A 25,170-nucleotide genomic window follows, 5' to 3' on the forward strand; every position below is an offset into this window, starting at 1 on the left:
TTTTTTACACTGTTAAACTGCACTGTTTTTTAAAAAATTATTTTATTTTTAATTGACATGTAATATTGTACATATTAATGAGGTACAGAGTGATATTCTGATGTATTTTGATACGTGTATGCAATGTATAATAATCAAATCACGGTGATCAGCTTATCCATCATCTCTAACATTGATTATTTGTGTTGGGAACTCTCAAAATCTTCTCTTCAGCTATTTGAAAATATACAATAAATTCTTATTAAATACAGTCACCCTGCAGTGCTATAGAACATTAGAACCTAGTTTTCCTATCTAGCTGCAATTTCATATCCCTTAACCAACTTCTCCCTATCCCTGCTCCCACCAACCTTCCCAGCCTCTAAGCACCATTATTCTGCTCTCTGCTTCTATGATCTCAACTTCTTCAGGTCCCATATATGAGTGAGAACAGCTGCACTGTTTTCCTATCCTACTTTTTCCCCTCAGTTAATATCACATTACAGGCATTTCTCCTTGTCACTGGAAACTTTGTCAACTTCATTTTTAATCAGCAGTACTAATAATTTACCATTTCAATGTGCTTTTTCTTCAAGATGCAAAGCTCTCTGGGTCCTGATGGGCTGTGCAAACCTTTCTTCATGACTCTTTTTTTTTTTTTTTTTTTTTNATGGTGAAAAGATATACATATATTTAGAATTAGCCAGCTGGACTCAGTTTAGATGATCCCAATTTTGTTGGCAACATCCAAAGCATCGTAATCAGGAGCCAGTCGAACATATGCCTTCTTCTCTCCATCAGGCCGAATCAAACCGATCAAGCCTGTTTGATCTGGTGCTTGTTGGCTTTAACATCCACAATGAACACAAGTGTGTTGTTGTCTTCTATCTTCTTTATGGCAGACTCAGTGATCAGCAGAAGCTTGATGATAGCATAGTGGTCCAGTTTGTTTCTCCTGGGGGCACTCTTCCGAGGATATTTGGGCTGCCTCCGAAGTCGCAGTGTCTTGGGCCGCTGGAAGGTGGGTGACATGCGGATCTTCTTTTTTTTGTGGCCGTGGACACCTTTCAACACTGCCTTCTTGGCCTTTAAAGCCTTCGCTTTGGCTTCGGCTTTAGGAGGGGCAGGAGCTTCCTTCTTCGCTTTCGGCGCCATCTTGTGAAAAGGGTCCTCATGACTCTTTTTCTATGACCTTCCTCTTACCCGTCCCTGTTTTAACACACAAATGGTCAGGGGAAGCCAGACTGAGCTGGCTTAGATCAAATCGGGTCCGAAGACCTGAAGTGACAGAGGCACAAGGGAACAGCTTCAAGCTAAGCTTTGCCATCCACATCACCTGGGAGTCTTCTCAGCTCAAAAAGGAGGCCACAGAAACAAATCTCTCAGCACATTTTTACAAGGCTTAAGTCAGAAGCTCCTTTCCTTATGCCAAGATATACCTGGAACAACGGGAAATTTAAGAGGAGGAGTGGGAGGAGGAGGAAGTGGCAGCCCCGCCTTACTCAGGGATGGAAGGACCTTAAAGGCTCACAAGGCAATTAGGTCTAGAATCGTGCTGCTAACTGGTTGAAAACCCGCGGCCGACAGGAGAAGGAGAGAGATGGATCAGGGTGAGTACTGGGAATCGACTAACCTTTTCGGAGGTACTAAGTCAAAAGAGGGGAGAAGTTTGGAGAGGGTAGAGGACGAAGGGAAGAGACAGGAGAGACTGAATTGATGATTGGTGGCTCATTGTGCAGTTTAGCTCCTTCTTCCCACTTCCCCATTTGCATTTGGACCTTGGAGCACACATCCTATGGCCATTTGTTTTCTTTTCTGAAGCAGTGCAGAGCTTTTTCTTTAAAACCTGGGGGTCTGGAATGGCCTTGGGAAGTCTGAAGAGCCCCCAAAAGAGCTTGGCCCCTGCCACCAGGTGTCCTTGGGTGCTTGGGAGGCTATTTCTATGCTCAAATTCTGAAGCTGTTGGGGACCCCTCTCAGACCCTAGACCTCTTCCTCATCCAGCATCTCCCCTGACTCTCAGGGCCTCACTCAGAGTTGCTCCCCCGAGCCCTGAGCTCAGGCCCCTTTCTGGATCTCTTCAGAACCCCTGCTGCTCCTCTACTGGGAGTGAGAAGAACAGGCGCCCACAGGCCAGACCAGCCTGGCTGTCGCACGGGGCCTGCCAGGTAGGGCACTAAACATGGGTCATGTATTTCTTTTTTTCTTTTTTTTTTTTTTTTTTTTTTGAGATGGAGTCTCCCTCTGATCCCCAGACTGGAGTGCAGTGGCATGATCTCAGCTCACTGCAACCTCTACCTCCCAGGTTTAAGGGATTCTTCTGCCTCAGCCTCCCGAGTAGCTGGGATTACAGGTGCACGCCACCACACCCAGCTACTTTTTGTATTTTTAGTAGAGATGGGCTTTTGCCATGTTGGTCAGGCTCGTCTTGAACTCCGGACCTTAGGTGACCCACCCGCCTCGGCCTCCCAAAGTGCTGGGATTGTAAGCGTGAGCCACCATACTCAGTCATATATTTCTTACAATAATGTTCTAAAGCACGTATTATGCTCCAGTGGCTGGGCACTGTGTCTCACACTGGGTATGGTGGCTCACATTTTGGGAGGCCAAGGCAGGTGGAGTGCTTGAGCTCAGGAGTTCGAGACCAGCCTGGCCAACATAGCGAAACCCTGTCTCTACTAAAAATACAAAAATTAGCCAGGTATGGTGGCACACGTGTGCAGTTCCAGCCACTTAAGAGGCTTAGACGGGTAGATTGCATGAGCCTGGGAGGTCAAGGCTGCAGTGAGCTGAGATCATGCCACTGCACTCCAGCCTGGGAGAAAAAGTGAGATCCTGTCTCAAACAAAAAATAAATTCGAGATATAAATGGTTTTAAAATGCAGCCAGGGTTTGATAGAGATGGCTCAAGAAGCTTGTCATATGCTAGATTCCAGGGTACTATAGGGCTATATTTTAGGGTATCTTTTTCCCCTTTACTATCCCCAACTAGAGTAAGTCTAAAACAGTTATATTATTTTTTTAAATTGCATACTCTAATTAAGTAAATAATACACACAAATATATACTTGTTATAAAAAGCTAAAAATTCACGCAGAATTTTAACAAGCTCAAGTTCCCTTTTACATACCCATATACTTTCAATCCTGATCCTCTCCCATAGGAAAGCCCCATTAGCATTTAATCAACTGCTTCCAAATAAAACTAGATTATATAAAATGATTTGTTTTGCACAAACAATTTTGTGCTTATATTGTATATATTATTTGATGATTTGCTTTTTAAAAATAATCACATATCTTAAAAATCTTTCCATGTCAGTGCCTATTGATCTATCAAAAATTTGTAATGATTATAATTTTCCATTCTGGACATATAAGCACAATTTATTTAATGAATTTATTAATTTGCATTAGCTTAGTTTGTTACTATCTCCTATTGATGGAAATTTAGATTGTTTCTAATATAAACAGTGCTGCAATGATGTCTCTGATGATATAGCTTGGCATACATGTGCAAATAGTTTTTATATGTAAGATTTCTAAAAGAATAACTGCTGGATCAAAGCAATATCCACTTTAAGTTTTGATGGATATCAACTGATTGTCTCTAAAAAGTCTATGTAAATGTACACTCTCACCATCAGGATATGAGACAGTCCATTTCCATATGCTCTCAGCAAAATAGGTTATTCTTATTCTTTTAAATATTTTTGAATGGATCAGAGAAGAATCTCATGATTGTTTTAGCTTGCATTTCTTGCAGTTATTATAGCAAGACTGTCTTCTTGATGTTTATAGCCACTTTTATATATTATGAATCGCAATGCTTTGTTACCTAAGAGGCAAAAGACCTAAGATTTTAACTTGTGCAGCCAGCTTAAGAACAGTTTTTCCTGCCAGCAGCTATTTGAATTGCTGGGTACTGGGTGTAAATAATCAGCAATATAGTTAATCATGTAGACACCATTAAATGAAAATAATGTTTCAAAGAAACACCAGAGTAGTAGGCAATTAACTGAATAATAAGGGGTTCAGAGTCTAGGAAATTGCAGAACAGGGTGACAGATCGAGTGGGTCCTGGAGCTGGTTCTGTCCTGACCTGCTGAGCCACCTGAGGGCTTGTGTCCTCCTTGTCATCTTAGAATGAGGAGGCTGAGAGGGAGCTGTGCTTTTTACTGTGTTCTTTGGAGAAGCCTGGGGGTGGGCAGAATCCCTGCCTGGTTCTCCCACTAAAGAAGTTTCTCTTAGGTCTTTTACTATGTTTTCACTTGAAGAAAGCACAATACTCACTTACTAGGAAAAAAAAAAGTTTGAAAACCCTCAGACCAGTACCGCCTGCCAGAAGTTAAGAACTAGGCTCTGGAGTCAAACTGTCTAGGTTTAAATACCAATTTTGCCACTTAATTAAATAGATGACACCGGGCAAGTTACTTAACTTTGCCAATCATCTTCCTACTTATCTGTAACGTGGGGCTGATAATATCTAATTGGGTAGTTATAGGGAGAGCAGGAGATGATTCATGTAAAGCCTGGAGTTCCAGAACGCTTAGTTAACATTCGCTAGATATTCAACTATTGTTGCAAGTGCAAACATACCCCTATGTTCTGAAATACTTGGGAAGGATTTTGTGGGGGAGTGGCTGCTGGGTTTTGTTTGAAGAGTGGGTACAATGGAGACAAAGAGATTGGGGAAGGGCCAGGAGCTGTCGGAGGTAGATATGAGTATGATCTATTTGGAGGCCACAGTACAAGTGAAGCAGTTTATTTATGGGCTAGAAGGAAGTAAGATTGGAGAGATATGTTGGAACCACGTTGTGGAGGGCTTTGAATGATTGGCTAAGGAATTTGGACTTGAACTTTTAAGTAATAAGACATTTTTATTCTTGCACACTAAAAGAGGCACAAAACACGGCAGTAATCTCATATAGGAATCTCTTCATATGCCCTCACACAGATTATACTCTTTCAAATTTTTTAAGAAGGGAAGAAATGAAAAAGAATAAAGTATTTGTAAAAGTCCTAAAAACGGACAACGATAATGAGAAGTGGAAAGAGAAAAGAAGGTAGAATAAATGCAGAAACAAAGAAGGGATGGAGGTGAGTCCACCTGGCATTTTGTGGCAGGTGCCAATTCTCTGCCAGCTGCACTAGATAGAATTTGCCCTTTATCGTCTCCACCTGCAGCATTCCGGCCTCCCCACTAGCCTGACTGCTTGGGACTTTGTTGGCGGTTGATTCCTTTAACTGAACCCATTCTTCATCCACCCTAGCTGGGGCTTAGGAAGTCCTGCAAGTCAAAATATTTCAATAAGTATTTATTAGCTTGCCACATGCCCAGGGATGCCAGCGCCTTGCACACATAGAGTGGTCCTTCTTTTCCTCTTACCAATACCTCTGTTTAGGTCCTTATGAGCCTTTGGCTTGGTTCATTGTGACAGGGATCTCACTGCCCTTCCCACATCCTTGTCTTCTTCCCCTTTGGTCTGGGATAAATGCCACAGCCGAATTAATCCTAAAGTAAAGCTTTGATCCTGCCACTCCTGCTCAAAAGCCTGCCTTTAGTCAAAGTAGCACTTTGCCTAAATATTCAAAGTAAAAGCTTGGGAAACGCCAAAAAATTTAGAGAAAAATTTCTGATAATTTTACCACCTAAAGATAACCTGTACATACTGATTTTTAGTATTTTCAAAACAACTTCCTTTCTAATGTCTTGTGAATGACTTCTCTCTAATCTTTGCTCCATTTTTTGGTTGCTATTGATGCCCTCTTTGTTGGAATCAAGTTGGAATCGTCAGATGAGAGCAATCAAGTTTATGTAGCCAACTCCTATTGTAAGATATTTGGGTTGCACTGAACATTTTTATGCTTAATTTTTGTACACAAATTATTATTTTTTTTCCTTTTTTATTTTTGAGACAGAGTCTCGCTCTTGTCACTCAAGCTGGAGTGCCATGGCACAATCTCCACCAATGCAACCTCCGCCCCCTGGGTTCAAGCAATTCTCTTGCCTCAGCCTCCTGAGTAGCTGTGATTACAAGCACGCACCACTATGCCTGGCTAATTTTTTTTATTTTTAGTAGAGATGGGGTTTCACCATGTTGGTCAGGCTGGTCTCAAACTCCTGACCTTGTGATCCACCCACCTCAGCCTCCCAAAGTGCTAGGATTACAAGTGTGAGCCACTGCACCTGGCCACAAATTATTATTAAAAAAAAAAAATCCTAGATGAGAAGTTCATGGGTAAAAGGTATTTATGTTTTAAGGCTTTATTTTGAGATGGAGTCTCGCTCTGTCCCCAGGCTGGAGTGTAGTGGCACGATCTCAGCTCATTACAACCTCCGCCTCCTGGGTTCAAGCGATTTTCCTGCCTCAGCCTCCTGAGTCGCTGGGACTACAGGTGTGCACCACCACAACCAGCTAATTTTTGTATTTTTAGTAGAGATGGGGTTTTACCATGTTGGCCAGGATGGTCTCGATTTCTTGACCTCATGATCTGCCTAACTTAGCTTCCTGAAGTGCTGGGATTACAGGCCTGAGTCACCTCGCCCAGCTGCTTTCTTTTATTTTGTAATAAATATTGATGAATTGCCCTCAGAAAGATGTAACATTTTTTCTTCCCATCAGGGATAGATCTACCCATGACTACTGAATCAAGCAGCAGCATCTTGGCCGGGGCTTGAGCCCTTCTTCATCCTGGCCCTGCTGCTCTCACAGGCTCTGTCCCCTTCCATCTCCTTCATCCCCAGTGCTTTTCTGCAAGATGACTCTCCTTGAACCTCATGCACATGTGTGTCTATCCATTCAGCAAATGTCACCAGGACAGCAGAGATTGTGCAGGTTAAGGGGGCAGGCTCTGGAGATCCATCCTCCCTGGGTTTGAATCCTATCTCCACCCAGCACCTTCCTCTATGTCAGGAACAATATCAACAGCTCCGTTTCAGAGGGGTGGTGAGGACATAAATTATTTCAGACGTGTAAAATGCTCTAAATAGTGCGGGGCATGTGGTAAGTATTCCATGAACATTACCCTTGCATCTGCCGTTAGGCATCAGGCTCCTTTCTAGGCAGGGGGATCTGCATTTAAAGATGGCTGAGGTCTCTTGCTTTTGTGGAACCAATTCTAGATACTAAGTGCCTTGAAGAAAGTAGAGGGGAGTTGTGATAACAAGTAACCACATGGTGGGAAGTAATGCATCATGCTTGGTGGCTGAAGAAAGCCCCCGTGTAGTAGTTACTGCTGAGCCAAGACCCGAATGGAAAGACGGAGGCATGCATTAGAGCAGGGCTGTCTTGGGTTTGGTGTCAGAGGATATGAGCTTTGCGTCGCAGAGCTCATCTTAGGCAGATAGCTGTTTTAATGTCTCTTTTTTTCTTTTTCTTTCTTTTTTTTTTTTCTGAGACAGAATCTCTCTTTGTCACCCAGGCTGGAGAGCAGTGACACAATCTCAGGTCACTGCAACCTCTGCGTTCTGGGTTCAAGCGAGTCTCCTGCCTCAGCCTCCTGAGTAGCTGGGATTGCAGGCGCGTGCCACCATGCCTGGCTAATTTTTGTATTTTTAGTAGAGATGGGGTTTCACCATGTTGGTCAGGCTGATCTCGAACTCCTGACCCGTGATCCACCTGCCTCTGCCTCCTGAAGTTCGGGGATTACAGGTGTGAGCCACCGTACCCAGCCGTCTCCTTTTTCTTAAAAGGCTGTTAATACATCAGGATATGTTTTGATCCTTTTATACCCTTGTCTTTGTATTAGTCAAATAAGTGCCAGGAGTCTTGTGGCTGGAGCTTAGCTCTCATCTTACTCATGCCATTAACTCCAGTGGGACTCTGGCCAAGGCAAAAAGGCCTTGTGGGTGCTGACATGTTTTTATTAACTGATTCTGCTTGATTTCCTGCTTTGTTAAGTGTTTTCCTGATCCTTTTGGCTTCTTTTCCTCCTCTTGAAAACCCTTCCTGTTGTTGTATAAATCATCGTCTTTTTGATGTGAGAAGTACTTCAGTGGAATGGAATGAAAAAGAAAACCTGAATGCCCAATAGAGAATGAGTTTTCTCCATGGACTGCGACTTGGGCATCTGGAGAGGAAGATGTCTTCCTTCTTCCTCCTCCCCTTTCTTCCCCAAACTAAGGGAAGACTTGCTCAGGGAAAAATTGAGTTGGCTGCCCCTAGGAACTATGGTTTGAGCTACAAACAGCAGCCAGGAAAAGTCTGCCCTGAGTCCTGTTCCCTCCTGTGTGTCCCTGCCTCTTTTGGATCCATGATTATTCAGGATGGGAGTTGTGTATGGGATGAAGAGGCTTTCTGTGAAGACTCCGTGGTCCTGCTATGAAAACTTCAGGCTCAGGAACAAATGAGATGCAACCAGTTTCCAACCAGATCTAGGCCAGCTGCTTTCTGACTTTTAACTATGATCCATGATTTATATCATGACCCAGCTACACCTAAAATTGTCCTTGTTCTTCCTATGTGTGATGCATTGTATGTTTTCTATTCTATTCAATTTTTCTTATTACTTGCCACCTCTCTCTAAATTGATTTCATAAACTACAAAATGAGTTGGAACTGAAGTTTAAACATTGCTGTTAAATGATCAAAAGGCATCCATCTTAGATCTTTTTCTGAATTTTCTGGTTCTAATAACATATCTATTTAAGTGCCCCAACACATCAAGGAGCTTAACAAATTTGTACCAATTGATCCAGTAATTCACCTTTATTGAATCTGCCTTACAAGATTGTTACTAAGAGGCGGATCAAGGGATCGTTGTGCATATTCTGTTTTTAGCCAGACATTTGACATGTTTATGAAAAACATGAAAACTGGATTTGATTTTAGATTGTGAAGGAAATTTAAAAACACTGAGTTCAGCTTTATTCAAAGATTATATGTAGTTACAGCAGTTGAACAACCATGCCTAAAGAGTGTTTTTTTTTTTTTTTGAGATGGAGTCTCACTTTGTCACCCAGGCTGGAATGCAATGGAACGATCTTGGCTCACTGCAACCTCTACCTCCCAGGCTCAAGCAATTCTTCCACCTCAGTCTCCCAAGTAGCTGGGATTATAGGCGCTCACCACCACGCCTGGCTACTTTTTGTACTTTAGTAGACAATAGGGTTTCGCCATGTTGGCCAGGCTGATCTCGAACTTCTGACCTCAAGTGATTCACCTGCCTCGGCCTCCCAAAGTGCTGGGATTACAGGTGTGAGCCATGGCACCCTGCCCCAAAGAGTATTTATTAATGGCTCAGTGTTAACATGAAGGAAAGAGCTGATGATACACCACTGACCTCCAACTTAAGCCCTAATTCTTAGGATCAGCTTATTACTGACTACTCAGCTGAAGACTGGAAGATAGTTTAGCCAGTCTACATATGGAAAAGTAAAACATTTATGTCTGAAAATCAGGATCTATCAACCTGGGCAATATAGGGAGACTCCATTTGTACAAAATTAAAAAATTAAAAAAAAATAGCCGGGCATGATAGTGTACAACTGCAGTCCTAGCTACTGGGGAAGCTGAGGTGGGAGGACCACTTGACCCCAGGATGAAGGCTGAGGCTGCAGTGAGCCAGGAGCATGCCATTGCGCTGCAGCCTGGGCCACAGAGTGAGACCGTGTCTCAAACAAACAACCAAAAAAAGGGTCAAGATAGGTAGGAAAGATGCAAAAACATAAAGAACCTCTGTAGAAGTTCAAAATGCAAACGGCACAAAAACTAGTTGGGAGCAAACATAAGTTTTTCCTTTAGGATGCTGCTTAGCAGTCTCTTCCCAGTAAAATATGTCTCCAGACGTGGCCAAATGTCCTCCAGGGCACAGAATTTCCCCGGTTGAGAACTGCTGAGATAAACTGATGTACTACTAGGGGAAAGAATGAACTTTTGTTGACAGTAAATGCAATATAAACATTGCCAGCAAATGTAGCAAAAGAAATGTAATCCAAGACCTCATGATTTCTACCAGTAAAGAGTAATAATGACCGAGTGATTACTCTGTGCCTGGCACTATGCCAAGGTCCTTCCACGGACATCCTCACTTAACGCCCATGTGAACTCTATGAGGTACTAATACAATAGTCTCCATTTTTCAGATGAGGACACTGATGTCTAGGGACCTTAAGGGGCTTGCTTGAGGTCTCACAGCCCAGGTGATAGACCTGGGGCTGTGTCAGTCCAGAGCCCGTCCACTGCCCACTGTGCTATGAGAGTTTCACAACCATATAGCAGGTGTGCGCACACAGGAACCACGCAGTGCCCTCCTCATACACCTAGAAATGGCTGAGAAGCCAGGAATAAGTTAGAAGTGACCCAGAGAGTCTTCAGAATCCCAAAGCAGGGGCTTGCCCTATTGCTGAAGTCTCAGTCTCCAATCAGCCCACTGGCTTAATTCATACAAAATCCTAGTATGTTTATTCTTATATCAGTAGGAGAATAGAGTGACTTTTAGAAAGATTGTCAACAAATAGTTAAGAGCATGCAGCGGCTCTTCAGGGGTTAAGTTTCGGTTATCTGGAGTTGCTTCCCTTTTGGGGATGCAATCCTTGATCATTGTGGCTCCAGGTCCAGAGGTGGAACTCACCAGGATCAGCACCTCCCTTCCCGCCAACCCCCTGCACCTCCCAAAAATGACTGAGAAGCGTCAGGGGATGCCTGAGCCCAGGGAGTTGTGGGCGGGCATGACCTGTCCCCTCCTCTCCCCTAGTGGCAACATTGCAGCTCGAGTCTGTGGACCTGCAGAGCTCCAGAAACAACAAGGAGCACCACACGCAGGAGATGGGCGTCAAGCGGCTCACTGTGCGGCGCGGCCAGCCCTTTCACCTCCGGCTGAGCTTCAGCCGACCCTTCCAGTCCCAGACCGATCACATCACCTTTGTGGCTGAAACCGGTGAGTTTCCCCTGCCCCAAGGCCCTGCAGGGTCCCTCAAAATGACAGCATTAACAGTCTGCCTACAGGGCCCCTGCCTTTCCTACTTGAGCCGCCCTCCACTTTCTTGTCCTGGGAGCCCCAGGCCCCTCATGCTCAGGACCCTGTTAGTGCTATTAAGGAGAGATTTGGTCAGCTCGGCAAACCGGGATTGTGGCAGTAACAGCCAACCTGTAGATACGCAACAAGCACTGTGCTAAAACTTTACATACATTAGCTCATTTAATCTCCAGGACAAGACTTTCAGGTGATACTATTATGATCCTAATTTAACACATTAAAAAACAGAGGCCTGGGCATCTTAAATGGTTTGCCTGAGGACTCCCAGTGGCAGTAAAAGCCAAAAGCATTAGCAAGTGGTGGGAGAAGGTGACGGTCCTTCCAACCCCCCTGGAATCATATACCACACAGGTTTTTTGAGCTTCACTTTGGGATCATTCTCTCCTACACAGGACCCAAGCCATCAGAGCTGCTGGGGACCCGAGCCACATTCTTCCTCACCCGGGTCCGGCCTGGGAATGTCTGGAGTGCTTCTGATTTCACCACTGACTCCAACTCTCTCCAAGTCTCCCTTTTCACACCAGCCAATGCAGTTATTGGCCATTACACTCTGAAGATAGATATCTCTCGGGGCCAGGGTCACAGTGTGACTCACCTGCTGGGGACTTTCATCCTACTTTTTAACCCTTGGAGTGCAGGTAGGAGCATGCTCACAGCTTGTAAGGATAACCTGATCCAATGGGAAGGCTCTGTGAGGTTCTTTGGAAAAAGCCCAGAAAATAAATCGCCCCATAGCTATGCAATATAGTATTGTGTGCTCTCACAAAAATAATCTTTACAGAGATTTTTAATGGCATGAGCAAAGTATTCATGGTGTGATGTTATGTGAAAACACTGGAATATTTCCTAGTATGATTCTAATTGTATTAAGTATGTGTGCACAGAAAGAGAGTGGCTAGAATACACTAAAATGTAATGGTGGGTGTCTCCGAGTAGTGTGAATGAGCAATTTCCATTGTCTTCTTCCCGCCCGTCTGTATTTTCCGAATCTCTGCAATAAGCCACTCTATAATCAGTCACTTTTACAATCAAGAAAAGATCATTGTTTTTTTAAGGTATACATTGTATTTCTGGCTTCTAGAAAAGCACATAGTAGACCTTTAAGGGGGTCCAGTCTTAATTACTGTTGCTATCAACCCATTGACTATTCCTCCTGTTTTCCAGAAATATGTTGACTTTACTATTTTTTAATTTCATTACTCTGTTTTTTTGGTTTGGGGTTTTGCCGCCTCCGCTACTCTTAACGCTCAGAGGATGACGTCTACCTGCCAAGTGAAATACTGCTGCAGGAGTATGTCATGAGAGATTATGGCTTTGTTTATAAGGGTCATGAAAGATTCATCACCTCCTGGCCATGGAACTACGGGCAGGTAACACCATTACCCGATGTGGGACTAGGATGGGCTCCTTAAGGCTGGTCCTTACACAACCCTGTTATGTAAGGCTGTTATATTACACAGCCCTCATGGACAGCCACTAACACAGGCAAGGGTGTGAGGTGCTGGGCCAACTTCATATCCAGTGAGAGGGGCAAGAAAGGAAGGGGTGGATGTCTTTCTTGTTTTTGTTTTGGTTTGTTTGAGATGGAGTCTTGCCCTGTCGCCCAGGCTGGAGGGCAATGGTGCGATCTTGATTCACTGCAATCTCTGCCTCCTGGGTTTAAGCAATTCTCCTGCCTCAGCCTCCTGAGTAGCTTGGCTTACAGGTGTCTGCCACCGAGCCTGGCTATTTTCTGTATCTTTGGTAGAGACGAGGTTTCACCAGATTGGCCAGGCTGGTCTTGAACTCCTGACCTTCTGATCCACCTGCCTTAACTTCCCAAAGTGCTGGGATTACAGGCGTGAGCAACTGCGTCCAGCCCCCTTTTTAGTTTGTAACATTTTATTATGAAAACCTTAAAACATAATCAAAGTAGGCTACTGTAATGAATCTCCATGTACCCACCTCTCAGCTTTAATAGTGATCGATGTATCTTGTGTCTGTTTCAATACCAGGGATTTGCAAACTACAGCCCACAGACCAAATGTGGCCTACTGCCTGTTTAGCCCATGAGCTGAGAATAGTTTTCACATTTTTAAATTGTTGAAAGGAATTTTAAAAGAATAATATTTTGTGATGTGAAAATTATATGAAATTCAAATTTCGGTGTTCACAAATAGCATTTTATTGCAACATAGCCATGTTTATTAATTTAGATATCGTCTGTGGCTGCTTGCATGCTGCAATGGCACAATTGAGTTATTGAGACAGAAACCTTATGGCCTACAAAGGCTAAAATAGTTACTATTTGGTTCTTTACAGAAAAATCTTGTCCATCCCTGGTCTGTACTCCTCTGCCTCCACCCCTACTCCTCACTTTACTGCTAGATTTCTTTTTTTTTGAGATGGAGTCTCACTCTGTTGCCCAGGCTGACATGCAGTGGTGAGATCTCAGCTCACTGCAACCTCCACTTCTCGGGTTCAAGCGATTCCCCCGCCTCAGCCTCCCGAGTAGCTGGGACTACAGGTGCATGCCATCACACCTAGCTAATTTTTATGTTTTTAGTAGAGACAGGTTTTCAACATGTTGGCCAGGCTGGTCTCCAACTCCTGACCTCGGGTGATTCACCCGCCTCGGCCTCCCAAAGTGCTGAGATTACAGGTATGAGCCACTGTGCCCGCCAATTTTTTTTTTTTTTGTGGCAAATTACAGATAACATATCATTTAATCCGGTAACACTTCAGCATATATAATCCAGTAATACTTCAGAATATAGTCATGTAAAAGATAACTTTCTGAAAAACTTAATCACAATACATGAAAAAAAAAAAAAAAACGAACAGTAATTCTTTAACCACATCAAATATCCAGTCAGTGTACATAGGGGGACCTTGGCTCTGGGAAACGAGTCCACTCTCAACCCCTGAAGGTGCGTTTTCTCTCTCCCTCCCACTGCCACCTCAATCCTGTCCACAAACTCCAGAAGGGAAGAGGTGGCGGAAGCCTTGCTGAGGAGAGCACATTTTCCCCATTCTCCAACCATGGCGACCTGTGACCCTCTTTGAAACTGAGAAAAATACCTGTGCATTTGGCAGCCAAAGTGTTGAGACAAACATTGTGCATGTCTATCCTGAGCCTACCCTGGCTCCTCCAGGGCACACAGCATCCAGTCTGAGCTCCTCTACCTGATTTCAAGACTGGCATGCCTGGCCTTACATTGATCTCTAGATTTTTTCTGCTCTGATCTTTTCCCTGCTCCTTCAAGTCCTCCAGATAGGCGTCTAAGTCCTTGATGCCCACCATGCTCAAAGACCTCAGGTAAATGTCCCCACTCTCCTCTCTTCCTGTTCACCCAATCCAGCAAAGTCCATTGGTACCAAAACCTTCTCTCATCTATTCAGTCAACAGGGATTTCTCCAAATTCTATTTCTATTTTCCGTCAGACCAACACGGTTTAGTTTTTCAGAATTCCAAACCTAATACATTCCCAATTTGATTTACAAGTTCTTCAAAGACAGGACTTTGTCTTATATTTAGTGTGCCCCCCTTACATCCCCATACACATGCCATCCCCAAAAGTCTGTTAGTGACTTAAAGTTTCAGAATTCTAGACATTTGCTCTTCTCTTTTTTCTCCCTCAAAATCACTTGGAAGTTTGAAGAGGACATCATAGACATCTGCTTTGAGATCCTGAACAAGAACCTGTATTACTTAAAGAACCCGGCCAAAGACTGTTCCCAGAGGAATGACGTGGTGTACGTGTGCAGGGTGGTGAGTGCCATGGTAAGGATGGATGCTTCCCGCTGTCTGAGGACAGTCTGAGCTTCCCCGGGCACTGTGGAAACCCACCTGTCTGTCCTGTGCAGATCAACAGCAATGATGACAATGGCGTGCTGCAGGGGAACTGGGGTGAGGACTACTCCAAGGGGGTCAGTCCTCTGGAGTGGAACGGCAGCGTGGCCATCCTACGGCAGTGGTCAGCCAGGGGCGGGCAGCCTGTGAAGTATGGACAGTGCTGGGTCTTCGCATCTGTTATGTGCACCGGTGAGCAAAAGATCACTCATGTAGACGTGTGATTACTTGCCCATGGCCCCACAGCTGGGGGTGGTGGGTACCCAGGCCCTGAACCAGCACACCATACAGTCTCAAGGGATCCTGTGCATTTATGTGAGAGGGGGGTTGACCTGTGGCAATCAACTGCACAGTATCCTTGATGGAGCAGTCAGACTATTATTAACTGTCACCTGGATAGAGGAGCTTGTAGTCCTGAAGCAGAGACCAAATGGCTTCTTTCTGCCACCTGCTCTGGCATCTCAGCTTGAGGCGAGCCTGGCATGGGGGCAGGTGCAAGCAGATGGCGTGAGATAGCTGACCTCACCCATAGACAGATCTCTTGCTTCACCAAGAGATCCTTGAGCAGTTATCATTACAGACTTTCTGCTTTGGTGACTACCCTTAAAGAATATCAATGTTTTATGCAGTATCAGTTATTACAATTCAGTGCAAAGTTGTTGAGCAGATTATCTGTGAAGATGAGAGGAAGATGGAGAATGCTGAGGTGACTGCCTGTCTCACCCTTGCCAGGCCAAAGTGCCTTACACAGGCTTGTCCTGCTACATTAGGGAGTGGTGCCTGATCAACGTTTGCTGAACTAACAGGGTGACTTTGAGTTGAGGAGAATGAAGAGGACAGAGACAGGTGCCAAAGACAAGAGCAGAGACTTTTTGGAGAGGGGTGGCAGAGCCTGGCAGTTATATATAAGTGCTGCAAACACAGAGGAGGTTTAAATCTGAGTGTTTGAATCCAGTGACCTCACTTTGCTCAGGTGTGAAATGGGGCTGGGACTATTCTGGCATTCAGTATTCCCAGTTGTCCCTTGGGCTGAGAAGTCCCCAGGCTGTGGCCAGGTAGGTGTTACTGAGGAGGCCTGGGATGAGTAGGAGAAGGATGAGGTCCACCACCCTGCTCCACTTCCAAGCCTCTCCCCACTTCCAGGCCCTTGAGTTCTGGGGCCACTGTGCACTGGGGGAGCTGCCCCTGCCAAGCTTCTTCTGGCCACTTGCAGTCCAGGTGCTGCTCCCACACCTGCTATGGATCTGTGACAAGCCCAGGAGCTGTGCTGTGAGTGGACAGGTGACTGTAGACAGTCAGCCTTTTTGGGGGCTCTTCAGAGAATCCAAACAAATGGATTGGATGCTCTCAATAGTCCTTTTACTTTTCAAAGCTGTGTAATCCTCCTGGCAGCCTCAGTGGGCATTGTCTGCCCCTTCTGGGAGGGAGAGGAGTGGGATAAACCTCTCCGAACTCCTCGCCATGCTGGCAGATGTCGGGATGCATGTCCCCCCAAGTTCACACTTGGCCCTTGCTGGCTCTTGACTTCATCTGGCTCTGGGCAGGCAGGTGTGTGTGTGTGTGTGTGTGTGTGTGTGTGTGTGTGTGTGTATGTGTTGGGGTAATGTCTACACTTTGTGACTAGATTTGTGAAATCTTAACTCAGTTTTTAAAAGCCTTTATAGCAGTATCATGAGAAGCCACAAGAGGGAGCTGCTGCCTTGTTAAAGATGGTTGCTGCCTCTGGTTTCCCCTTGTCTCTGCTGACGGCTTCCATTGTCTCTAGAAGTCTATCTTGTCCTTCTATCCATTCTCTAATTTCTTTCATATCTCCCCCCTTATCTTTTCATACCTCCTCTTATCTTTAAGTAGAGTAACAGATCCCAAATTTCAGAACTAGGGTGGGAGGAGGGAGAGGAGCAGAAAAGATACTGGGTACTGGGCTTAATACCTGGATGATGGAATAATTTGTACAGCAAACCCCTGTGACACATGTTTACCTATATAACCAACCTTCAGGTGTACCCTCAATCCTAAAATAAAAGTTAAAAAAATTTTTGGAACTAATAATCATTTGGTTAATTTTGTTAGACATGAGGTTACTAAGGACAAGAGAAGTTAAGCAACTTACCAAAGTTCACACAGCTTTTCATTTGAAAATAGCTAAGCACGGTGCTAAAAATTTAAATTTTTTCTTTCTAGTTATTAAATGTTTTAGGTTCTCTGTTTTTAACTTGGAAAGCTGCTTAGTGGAAAGACTGCTAAATGATAAAATGGATTATTGTTAACTGTTGTTTTAAGTGATCCTCAAATGATTCCTTTCTCCTTGTGGGATGTTGACCACTGATGGGGAAGCAGGCTCTGGGACTGGGTGTGATTCTCTGGGAATAAAGGAGTTACTCATGTGGTTCCGTAAGAGTCTTGGCTTTCTCTTCTCCAGCTTGAAAGTTAGAAATTATGCATGGAAAACCAATAATTCTGCCTAGATGAACTCAGTGATTCTCTATACTTTATTTTTCTCTTTAGTAATGAGATGCTTAGGTGTTCCAACTCGTGTTGTTTCCAGTTTCCGTTCCGCACACAACGTGGATAGGAACTTGACCATCGACACGTACTATGACCGAAATGCAGAGATGCTGTCAACTCAGAAACGAGACAAAATATGGTGAGAGGCACTGTCTTGAACAGATCTCTGCTCTGTCCCAGGGAAAGCAGGAAAACTTTGATCTGGTTCTCTCTGGCTCTTGAGGCAATATTGCAAGATTGCCCAGAACATTGCTGCTGATACTCAGAGAAGAAGAGAATTCCCCAACCCAGGAGGTTGTTCTGGTTAATTACATCATCAAATTAAACTCATTTCAGAGATAGAAAACAATGGGACAACATTCTGAGGCCTCAACCAAATGACTAGCTAGGTGTCTTCTGAACACTAACCTCAAAAATCTTTATTCATCTTCCTCTTCCTTCTCTGAGTCTCTATTTGTACCATTCTATTTTCCAAGAAGTCAGACAGAGCCTGGACTGGCTGCTTCTGTAGACATCTTCTTGTTTCTCTTGACTTCTTCCTCTCCCCACCCCACTTGCTTCTGTGCATGTGTGTGTGATCTCTGTGGATCCCTTTATTTGTGTATCTTTGGTGTCTTTTCCTGGTTCTTATGTCTTTAGCTCTATCCCCAGATCTGGTTTCCTGTTTTTTCTTTTCCAGCCTTCCAGCCAGTTTCCAGGTAAGACTCCTTTTTTTTGAGATGGAGTCTTGCTCTGTCACCCATACTGGAGTACAATGGTATGACCTCAGTTTACTGCAACCTCCACTTCCTGGGTTCAAGTGATTCTCTTGCATCAGCCTCCTGAGTGGATGGGACTACAGGCCCCAACCACCATGCCTGGGTAATTTTTGTATTTTTAGTAGAGATGGGGTGTTACCATGTTGGCCAGGTTGGTCTCAAACTCTTGACCTCAGGTGATCCACCTGCCTCAGCCTCCCAAAGTGTTGGGGTTACAGGTGTGAGCCACCGCACTCAGCCTCCAGGTGAGACTCTTTGAGTTGTGTGAGAAATAGCTGCTGTCCTAGGAGTCCCCTCCCTCTCTGAGCTTCTATTTCCTTGTCTGTAAAATGAAGATAATGTCGATTTCACAAGATTGCTAGGGTGCAATGAGATCAATGCTGGTAAGGAGGGTTTTTCAGCCTGGGATCCACAGTTAGACTCCTAAAGGGCTGAATCATCTCTGATTCAGGAAGTAGTGGTATATCTGAGAATATGTAACTTAGGTACAGTTCTGTCTTTGAATGCATGTCCCGAGTCTAATAATGAGGAAATGTCAGACAAGCCCAAAATGGGGGCCGCTCTGGTTTTAAAAGATAAATAAATAAAATAAAGACTGTTTTCATTAAAAGCCCAGAATGCACCACTAGGCAATATCTCCATGAAACAAAACCATATTTGTACCCCTTAAATTTACAAAAAAATAAAAAAAGAAAGTGAGAGAGTGTTTTAAAATCCCAGTGTAACAAAAGAAAGGTGGAGGAACTGTTCCAAGATCAAGGCGTATGAGAAGCTGCGCAGCTGAATGCAGTATGTGATTACAGACAGCATCCCGTACCACGTGGGAAAAGAATGCTCTAAACCACATCATTAGGTCAACTGACAACATTAAAATGTAGACAGTAAATTAGATAAAAGCATCACATCAATATCCAATGTGCTAGAGTTGATGAACTATATAGGGGTTGAGAGAAGATCTCTATTCTTAGGAAATAAACACTGGAGTGTAGATGTGTAGATATCTATTCATATGTCCACACTGAAAGAAAAAAAATGGGGCAAAATGTTAACAGCAGATGAATTGGGTAGATGGATGTTCTTTGTACTATTCTTGTGACTTTTAGTACGAAATTACTTCCTAATAAAAAGCAAAAAAAAGAAACAATGATATAAATCACTCCCTATAGTGCCTGGTACCTGGCAAAACCTCAGCTAACACGAGTCCTTGTCTCCTTACTCCCTCCTGCAGGAACTTCCATGTCTGGAATGAGTGCTGGATGATCCGGAAAGATCTCCCGCCAGGATACAACGGGTGGCAGGTTCTGGACCCCACTCCCCAGCAGACCAGCAGTGGTGAGTGAAGACCACCAAGACGGGCCCTGGCTCTGTGGGGAGGCAGATTAGGGTGGCTGGCCATGGGAGCAGGAGGTCAGGGAGGAGTAGCGTTTTCCACTGCACCCCATTCCTGAGGTCCCAGCTGTCGCAGCTTCCGATCAGGAATCTAACTCTGCCATTGACAGTGGTGTCACCTAGATGGGTCACTGGGCCTCAGTTGTTTTCTTAGTGTGAAGTGGAAAAGCTGATGATGAGCGCTGCCACTTCACAGGGTGGCTGTGAGGGTCAGATGAATTAATGGGAACAAAAGTACTTGGTAAACTGGAAGATATCCCAAGAGTGAGGGTCAGCAGTGCCACTGCCCATCCCACCTCCACCTCCCACAGCCACAGCCAGCTGCCCCTGGCCCCCATATCAGTAGCCTGTTGCCTCCACAGGGCTGTTCTGCTGTGGCCCGGCCTCTGTGAAGGCCATCAGGGAAGGGGATGTCCACCTGGCCTATGACACCCCTTTTGTGTATGCCGAGGTGAACGCCGATGAAGTAATTTGGCTTCTCGGGGATGGCCAGGCCCAGGAAATCCTGGCCCACAACACCAGTTCCATCGGGAAGGAGATCAGCACCAAGATGGTTGGGTCAGACCAGCGCCAGAGCATCACCAGCTCCTACAAGTACCCAGAAGGTGCCAGGCTGGGAATTTGGGGAGAGGGCTGGTTTAAGCTTCTTTGTGCTGCCCCCTAGCTGGGATGGCTCCAAGTTGAAAGCGTCACCATCTAATCACCTCTTCCTCATGGCAAACTCCTAGGGGTTCTTCCTGGACCCCAGGCACATGACCCTTGGGTAGGGTTACCAGCAAATAAAAAAACAGGATGCCCATTCAAATTTCAATTCTGGATAGATTCAGATAAACAAATATTTTATTTGTGTATGTCCCAAATGTTGTATGTGACATACTTATTCTAAAAAGTATTCACTGTTAATCTGAAATTCAAAGTGGGTATGATTTTTAATATATAAGTAAGTTCCAAATATTGCATGGAACATACTATACTAAAAATCGTTTGTTGTTTATCTGGAATTCAAATGTTGTTGGATGTCCTGTATTTTAACTCCACCCAGAGTGGTGTCACTGTCTCCCTATGTCCATGGCAGGAGGGGTGGTAGCGAGGGGAGTGGTGAGGTGGGAGGATGGGCCCCGGGGCCTGTGGATGGGGTGGACACACCCATGGAGGGTGCGTGTGTGGAGTTAGGCTGCCTGAGTACTAAACAGGACTCTCCTGTGCTCTGTGTAAGCCTGGACACAGTTTACCACCCCTGTGCCTCCATTTCCTCATCTGTAAAATGGGATAACAGTCCCTTGGAGGGCTGTTGTGAGGGTTAAATGAGTGAATTCATAGAAAGCACTGGGAACAGTGCCTCTGGCACATAGCAACTGCTGTAGAGAAGTCCACAGATGGGGGTAAGTTCAGGTTAAGCCTGTGTTGAGTAGCCCCCATGGGCAAGAGATGAAGCTCTTTTGTTTATAAGTTTCGAGCATATATTTTAGCTGGAGGGATACTGGTCCAGGAGAGAAGCCTCTGGCTTCATGACGATGATGACAGTCTCTCCAGCAGACCAGCAGTGGTGAGTGAAGACCACCACTGGTGGTGGCCATAGTGATGGCAGAGAACAGTGCTGAGTGCTTGCAGCCAGCAACTCACTTAGCCTGGCTTTTTTGGAATCCCTTATAAGGAAAGCAGATATTATCCCTGGGTTACGGATGACAGAACTGAACTCTTAGAGATTAAAGGACTGAGACAGAGCAAGGATTTGAACCCAGCAAGTGGTACCTCAGTTGCGCCACTAGGCTGCCTCCCTGAGCTGCTACTCCTGTGCCTTATTGTCCCAGGAAAGTCACCGGTCCTCTCTACCCCTCTCCATGCTTGCCTCTCCTGCCTCTCCCTCCTGCAGGATCCTCTGAGGAGAGAGCTGTCTTCATGAAGGCTTCTCGGAAAATGCTGGGCCCCCAAAGAGCTTCTTCACCCTTCCTAGATCTCCTGGAGTCCAGGGATCTTAGGAATCAGCCAGTGCAGCTGCAGCTTCACCTGGCCAGGATGCCCCAGTGGGGCCAGGACCTGCAGCTGCTGCTGTGTATCCGTAGGGTGCCAGACAGCACCCACCCTTGGGGGCCCATTGCACTGGTGGTGCGCTTCTGTGCACAGGCCCTGCTGCATGGGGGTGGCACCCAGAAACCCCTCTGGAGGCACACGGTGCGGTTGAACCTGGACTTTGGGAAGGGTGAGTGTGAGGCAGGCCTGAGAAGCCACCTACGGGAGGGGAGCTGGGGGGCCATGAATACAGTGGGACGGGCCCAGCCCTATCACACAGAGACGCCCTCCTCCAACACACACACATTCCAGGTGGTGAAGCTGCCAGCTGTTGCACTTCTGATGCCACCCCACCAGGTGAGCCGGAGAAGTGAGCCCTGGGGGCAGTGTGTGCCTGGTGGAACACTGTCCATCTCTCTCTCACACACACACTCACGCTTTTACCTCTCACATGAAAATTCTAATTTTTTCTCTTTCACATCTACAGTCCCCCCTCTCTCTCTGCCCCATGTCCTGGACTCATGGTGTCTTTTGTATGTGCTTAGAGACACAGTGGCCGCTCCTCCTGCCCTACAGCAATTACGGAAACAAGCTGACGGACAAAAAGCTCATCCGTGTGTCTGGCATCGCTGAGGTTGAAGAGACAGGGAGGTCCATGCTGGTCCTAAAAGATGTCTCTCTGGAGCCTCCCCACTTGTCTGTTGAGGTAGGTGTCTGGACACAGGTCGGGGCTCAGAGGCTCTCAGATGCACCCAATCCAGGGGCTGGGACAGCCAGCAAGACACTGTCCCCACCTCACATACCACACTGATGGCTTCAGCACAGTGTGGTATGGTCTTGTGCTCTGTATCAGTGTGGGGTGGGGCCTGAAGGCTTCTCAAAGGAGGTACTATTTTTCAGAGGATGCATAGGAAGCTGTATAGAGAAATGAGACGGCTGTGAAGGCATTTTAAGTAAGGAAATCATTTTGCAAAGGCACAGAGACAAGAGAGGCAGTGACTACGAGATGGAGACGACAGATTTAGAGACTCCACAAAGTCAAATTCAAACAGTGAACACCAGCTAAGTGTGGTGGCTTAGCTCTGTAATTGCAGTGCTTTGGGAGGTCAAGACAGGAGGATCTTTTGAGCCCAGGAGTTCAAGACCAGCCTGGGCAACATAGTGAAACCTTGTCTCTTCTTAAAAGCTTTTAAAAAGTTAGTTGATGTGGTGGTGCATGCCTCTAGTCCCAGATCCGAGGGAGGCTGAGGTGGGAGAATTGCTTGAATCTGGGGAAATCAAGGCTGCAGTGAGCTGAGATCATGCCACTGCACTCCAGCCTGGACAACAGAGTGATACTGTCTCAAAAATTAAAAAAAAAAGGTGAATATTGACAAGATTGAGGTGACAAAGAGTGAAACAAATGAAAAATGAGCTTCAGAGTTTGAGTTCAGATGCTTGGGTAGCCAGCCAGGCCATTACACAAAGAAGGAATTTCAGGCGAAGGAAGGGCAAATGGAAGAGTGTGGGCACGTTCCCCATCTCCTGCTACCAGAGTTTCCTTCCCTAAAGCCTCGTTTCCCCACCTGCCCCTCCCACTCGGAAAGACTTACCCACTGCCTAGTCCAAACCTGGCCCTGTACTTGGAGGTTTCCCCAACAGCACCCCCCTCCCCACCACAAATGAGAACTGGGCAACGCTGGACCATAAATCAGCTGACATACCCTCCAGTTTTCACCTGAGCACATTGTCAGGCTGTCAGCCAGCTGACGCCATGCAGCCTCTGTGCTGGGGCAAAGTGTGGACAGAATTGCAAGTGCAGCCACAAGCCTGGGGCTGCAGCCAGGGCCCTGCCCTATACCTGAAGCAAACATGGCAAATGCCAAGTCTGTTGCTAATTGGTCCCCATCAGTAAGGGACCTGAAGATGACAGTTATTTTAACCTGTTCTACTTTGACACCCTCATTAGGGTGCAAGGGACTTGGTATTTTTGCCTGGACCCCAAACAAGTCAGGTATGTTTTTCCTTTTCCCTGAGTTTCTGGCCCAGCCAGGACAAGACCCTAGTATGATGTGGGCGGTCAGAGCTCATTTCAGTTCAACACGTGTTTACTGATGTCCGTCATCTGGCCGGCACCATTCTAGACACAGGGGCTCCAGAAACAAGTAGGGAGGATGCCTGCCTCCCACTCACAGGCCACGGCGGTGTTGCGCCATGGCACAGCAGTGAACACACCAGGAAAAACTTGAGTGTATGTCCTGCTGATGTTGATGAAGATGCAGCAGTGTGGGGAAAGATCCTGGGCTAGGGTCTGGGACATCTGGGTCAGGTCCTGACTCTGCCATTACCACATCGTGGGACCTTGGCCTCATTATTTCCTCTGTGATGAATGTTAAGGGCAGAATGATATCACTGATGGCACATAGGTGGCACATATGACACCACTTCCTTATCCCACACCTGTGTTAGACACGAATCGATTGTGATCTTTTGTCCTCAGGATCCTTCTAACACAGCCTTCCTAGTAGCCACCACCCACCCACTGGAGCTGGCACTTCTGTTGACATCTTGTGGGCATCTTGAACTAGATGGTGGGGAGGGAAACAGGTTTCAGCTTGGTGGCAATTTCTGATTGGCGGTGGCTCCTTGGAGTATTGTGACCTAAGACAGGTGTTTGTATGTGCTCATCTCAAACACTCTCAGCTCATATTCATAGCATATTAGCCCTAAGCGGCAGTTCCTGGTGGTCGCCAGGTACCTGGAGTTGGGGGTTAACTGAAGCAGAGTGCAGAAGTGAGGCCAGTTGCGCATGGGATTGCTGACTTCTCTCCACACAGGTGTCTGAGAGAGCTGAGGTGGGCAAGGCACTGAGAGTCCACATCACCCTCACCAACAACTTGATGGTGGCTCTGAGCAGCTGCATGATGGTGCTGGAGGGAAGCGGCCTCATCGATGGGCAGATAGCAAAGGAGTAAGTGACGCTTCTGCCCACCTCTCCTGTGCTGGTCTCGGATAAGCGTTGCCCCGTGGCATCACAGGACTCTCCTCAGTCTCCTGTGCAGTGCCTCTCTGCCCCCACTTTCTCACCCTCCTCAGGAAAGGCTGAGCTTAGAGGTGGTGGCTAGTAGGAGCTTCTTACCCATCCAGAGGGGAACTGATCACCCTCCCCACAGGCAGGACTCCTCAAGGCTCTCATAGGCCCTTTCTGACTTTCAGCCTTGGGACTCTGGTGGCTGGACACACCCTCCAAATTCAACTGGACCTCTACCCCACCAAAGCCGGACCCCGCCAGCTCCAGGTTCTCATCAGCAGCAATGAGGTCAAGGAGATCAAAGGCTACAAGGACATCTTCGTCACTGCACCTGGGGCTCCCTGAGCCCCGCCCTGTGGCTACCCACCCTGTCACCCCTGCCCCGCCTTGCTCCTTTCTAATCCTGACCCTGTCATTATGGCTCCATCTCTATCCTCTCTCCAGTCTGTCTGGGAATGAATGAAGCTCTGTTGAAGACGCTTTGGGAAGAGACAATAAAGACATCTTTATTGATCACTGGCATTCTCGAGCCACTTATTGCTCCTGGCTGGTCCTCTTGGCCTGGCTGCCACCTGTGTGGCTGCGCCCTCCCTGCCCCTCCTGTGCTTTCTGTCCTCCCTTAGGAGCCACAAACACAAAATAAGCCCACCACTATCCCCTCTAAAGCAGCCTCTCTGGAATTAAGGATCCCAGGTCTCTCCATTGACAT

The 25,170-nt window shown here is 46.1% G+C and overlaps 1 protein-coding gene across 1 annotated transcript; it reads left to right on the forward strand.

The window, feature by feature from the left end:
• The first annotated feature begins 1,563 nt into the window (after positions 1-1,563).
• Positions 1,564-24,977, forward strand: TGM7 (transglutaminase 7). The gene is made up of 13 exons (XM_017546416.2): positions 1,564-1,589; positions 10,676-10,858; positions 11,350-11,595; positions 12,209-12,327; positions 14,592-14,720; positions 14,804-14,981; positions 17,295-17,433; positions 19,281-19,384; positions 19,804-20,046; positions 21,315-21,641; positions 21,997-22,157; positions 24,268-24,401; positions 24,647-24,977. The coding sequence occupies exons 1-13, from the start codon at positions 1,580-1,582 to the stop codon at positions 24,804-24,806; spliced, it is 2,133 nt and encodes a 710-aa protein (XP_017401905.1). The 5' UTR covers positions 1,564-1,579; the 3' UTR covers positions 24,807-24,977.
• Positions 24,978-25,170: the final 193 nt, after the last annotated feature.

Source organism: Cebus imitator, unplaced genomic scaffold, assembly GCF_001604975.1.
Source record: "Cebus imitator isolate Cc_AM_T3 unplaced genomic scaffold, Cebus_imitator-1.0 Scaffold9, whole genome shotgun sequence".
Taxonomy (NCBI): Eukaryota; Metazoa; Chordata; class Mammalia; order Primates; family Cebidae; genus Cebus; species Cebus imitator.

Excerpts from the sequence above, each read along its gene's own strand:
- TGM7 (XM_017546416.2), top strand. Across the intron at positions 22,158-24,267 it reads CTCCCCACTTGTCTGTTGAG|GTGTCTGAGAGAGCTGAGGT; the intron begins GTAGGTGTCTGG and ends CTCTCCACACAG. Across the intron at positions 24,402-24,646 it reads GATGGGCAGATAGCAAAGGA|CCTTGGGACTCTGGTGGCTG; the intron begins GTAAGTGACGCT and ends TCTGACTTTCAG.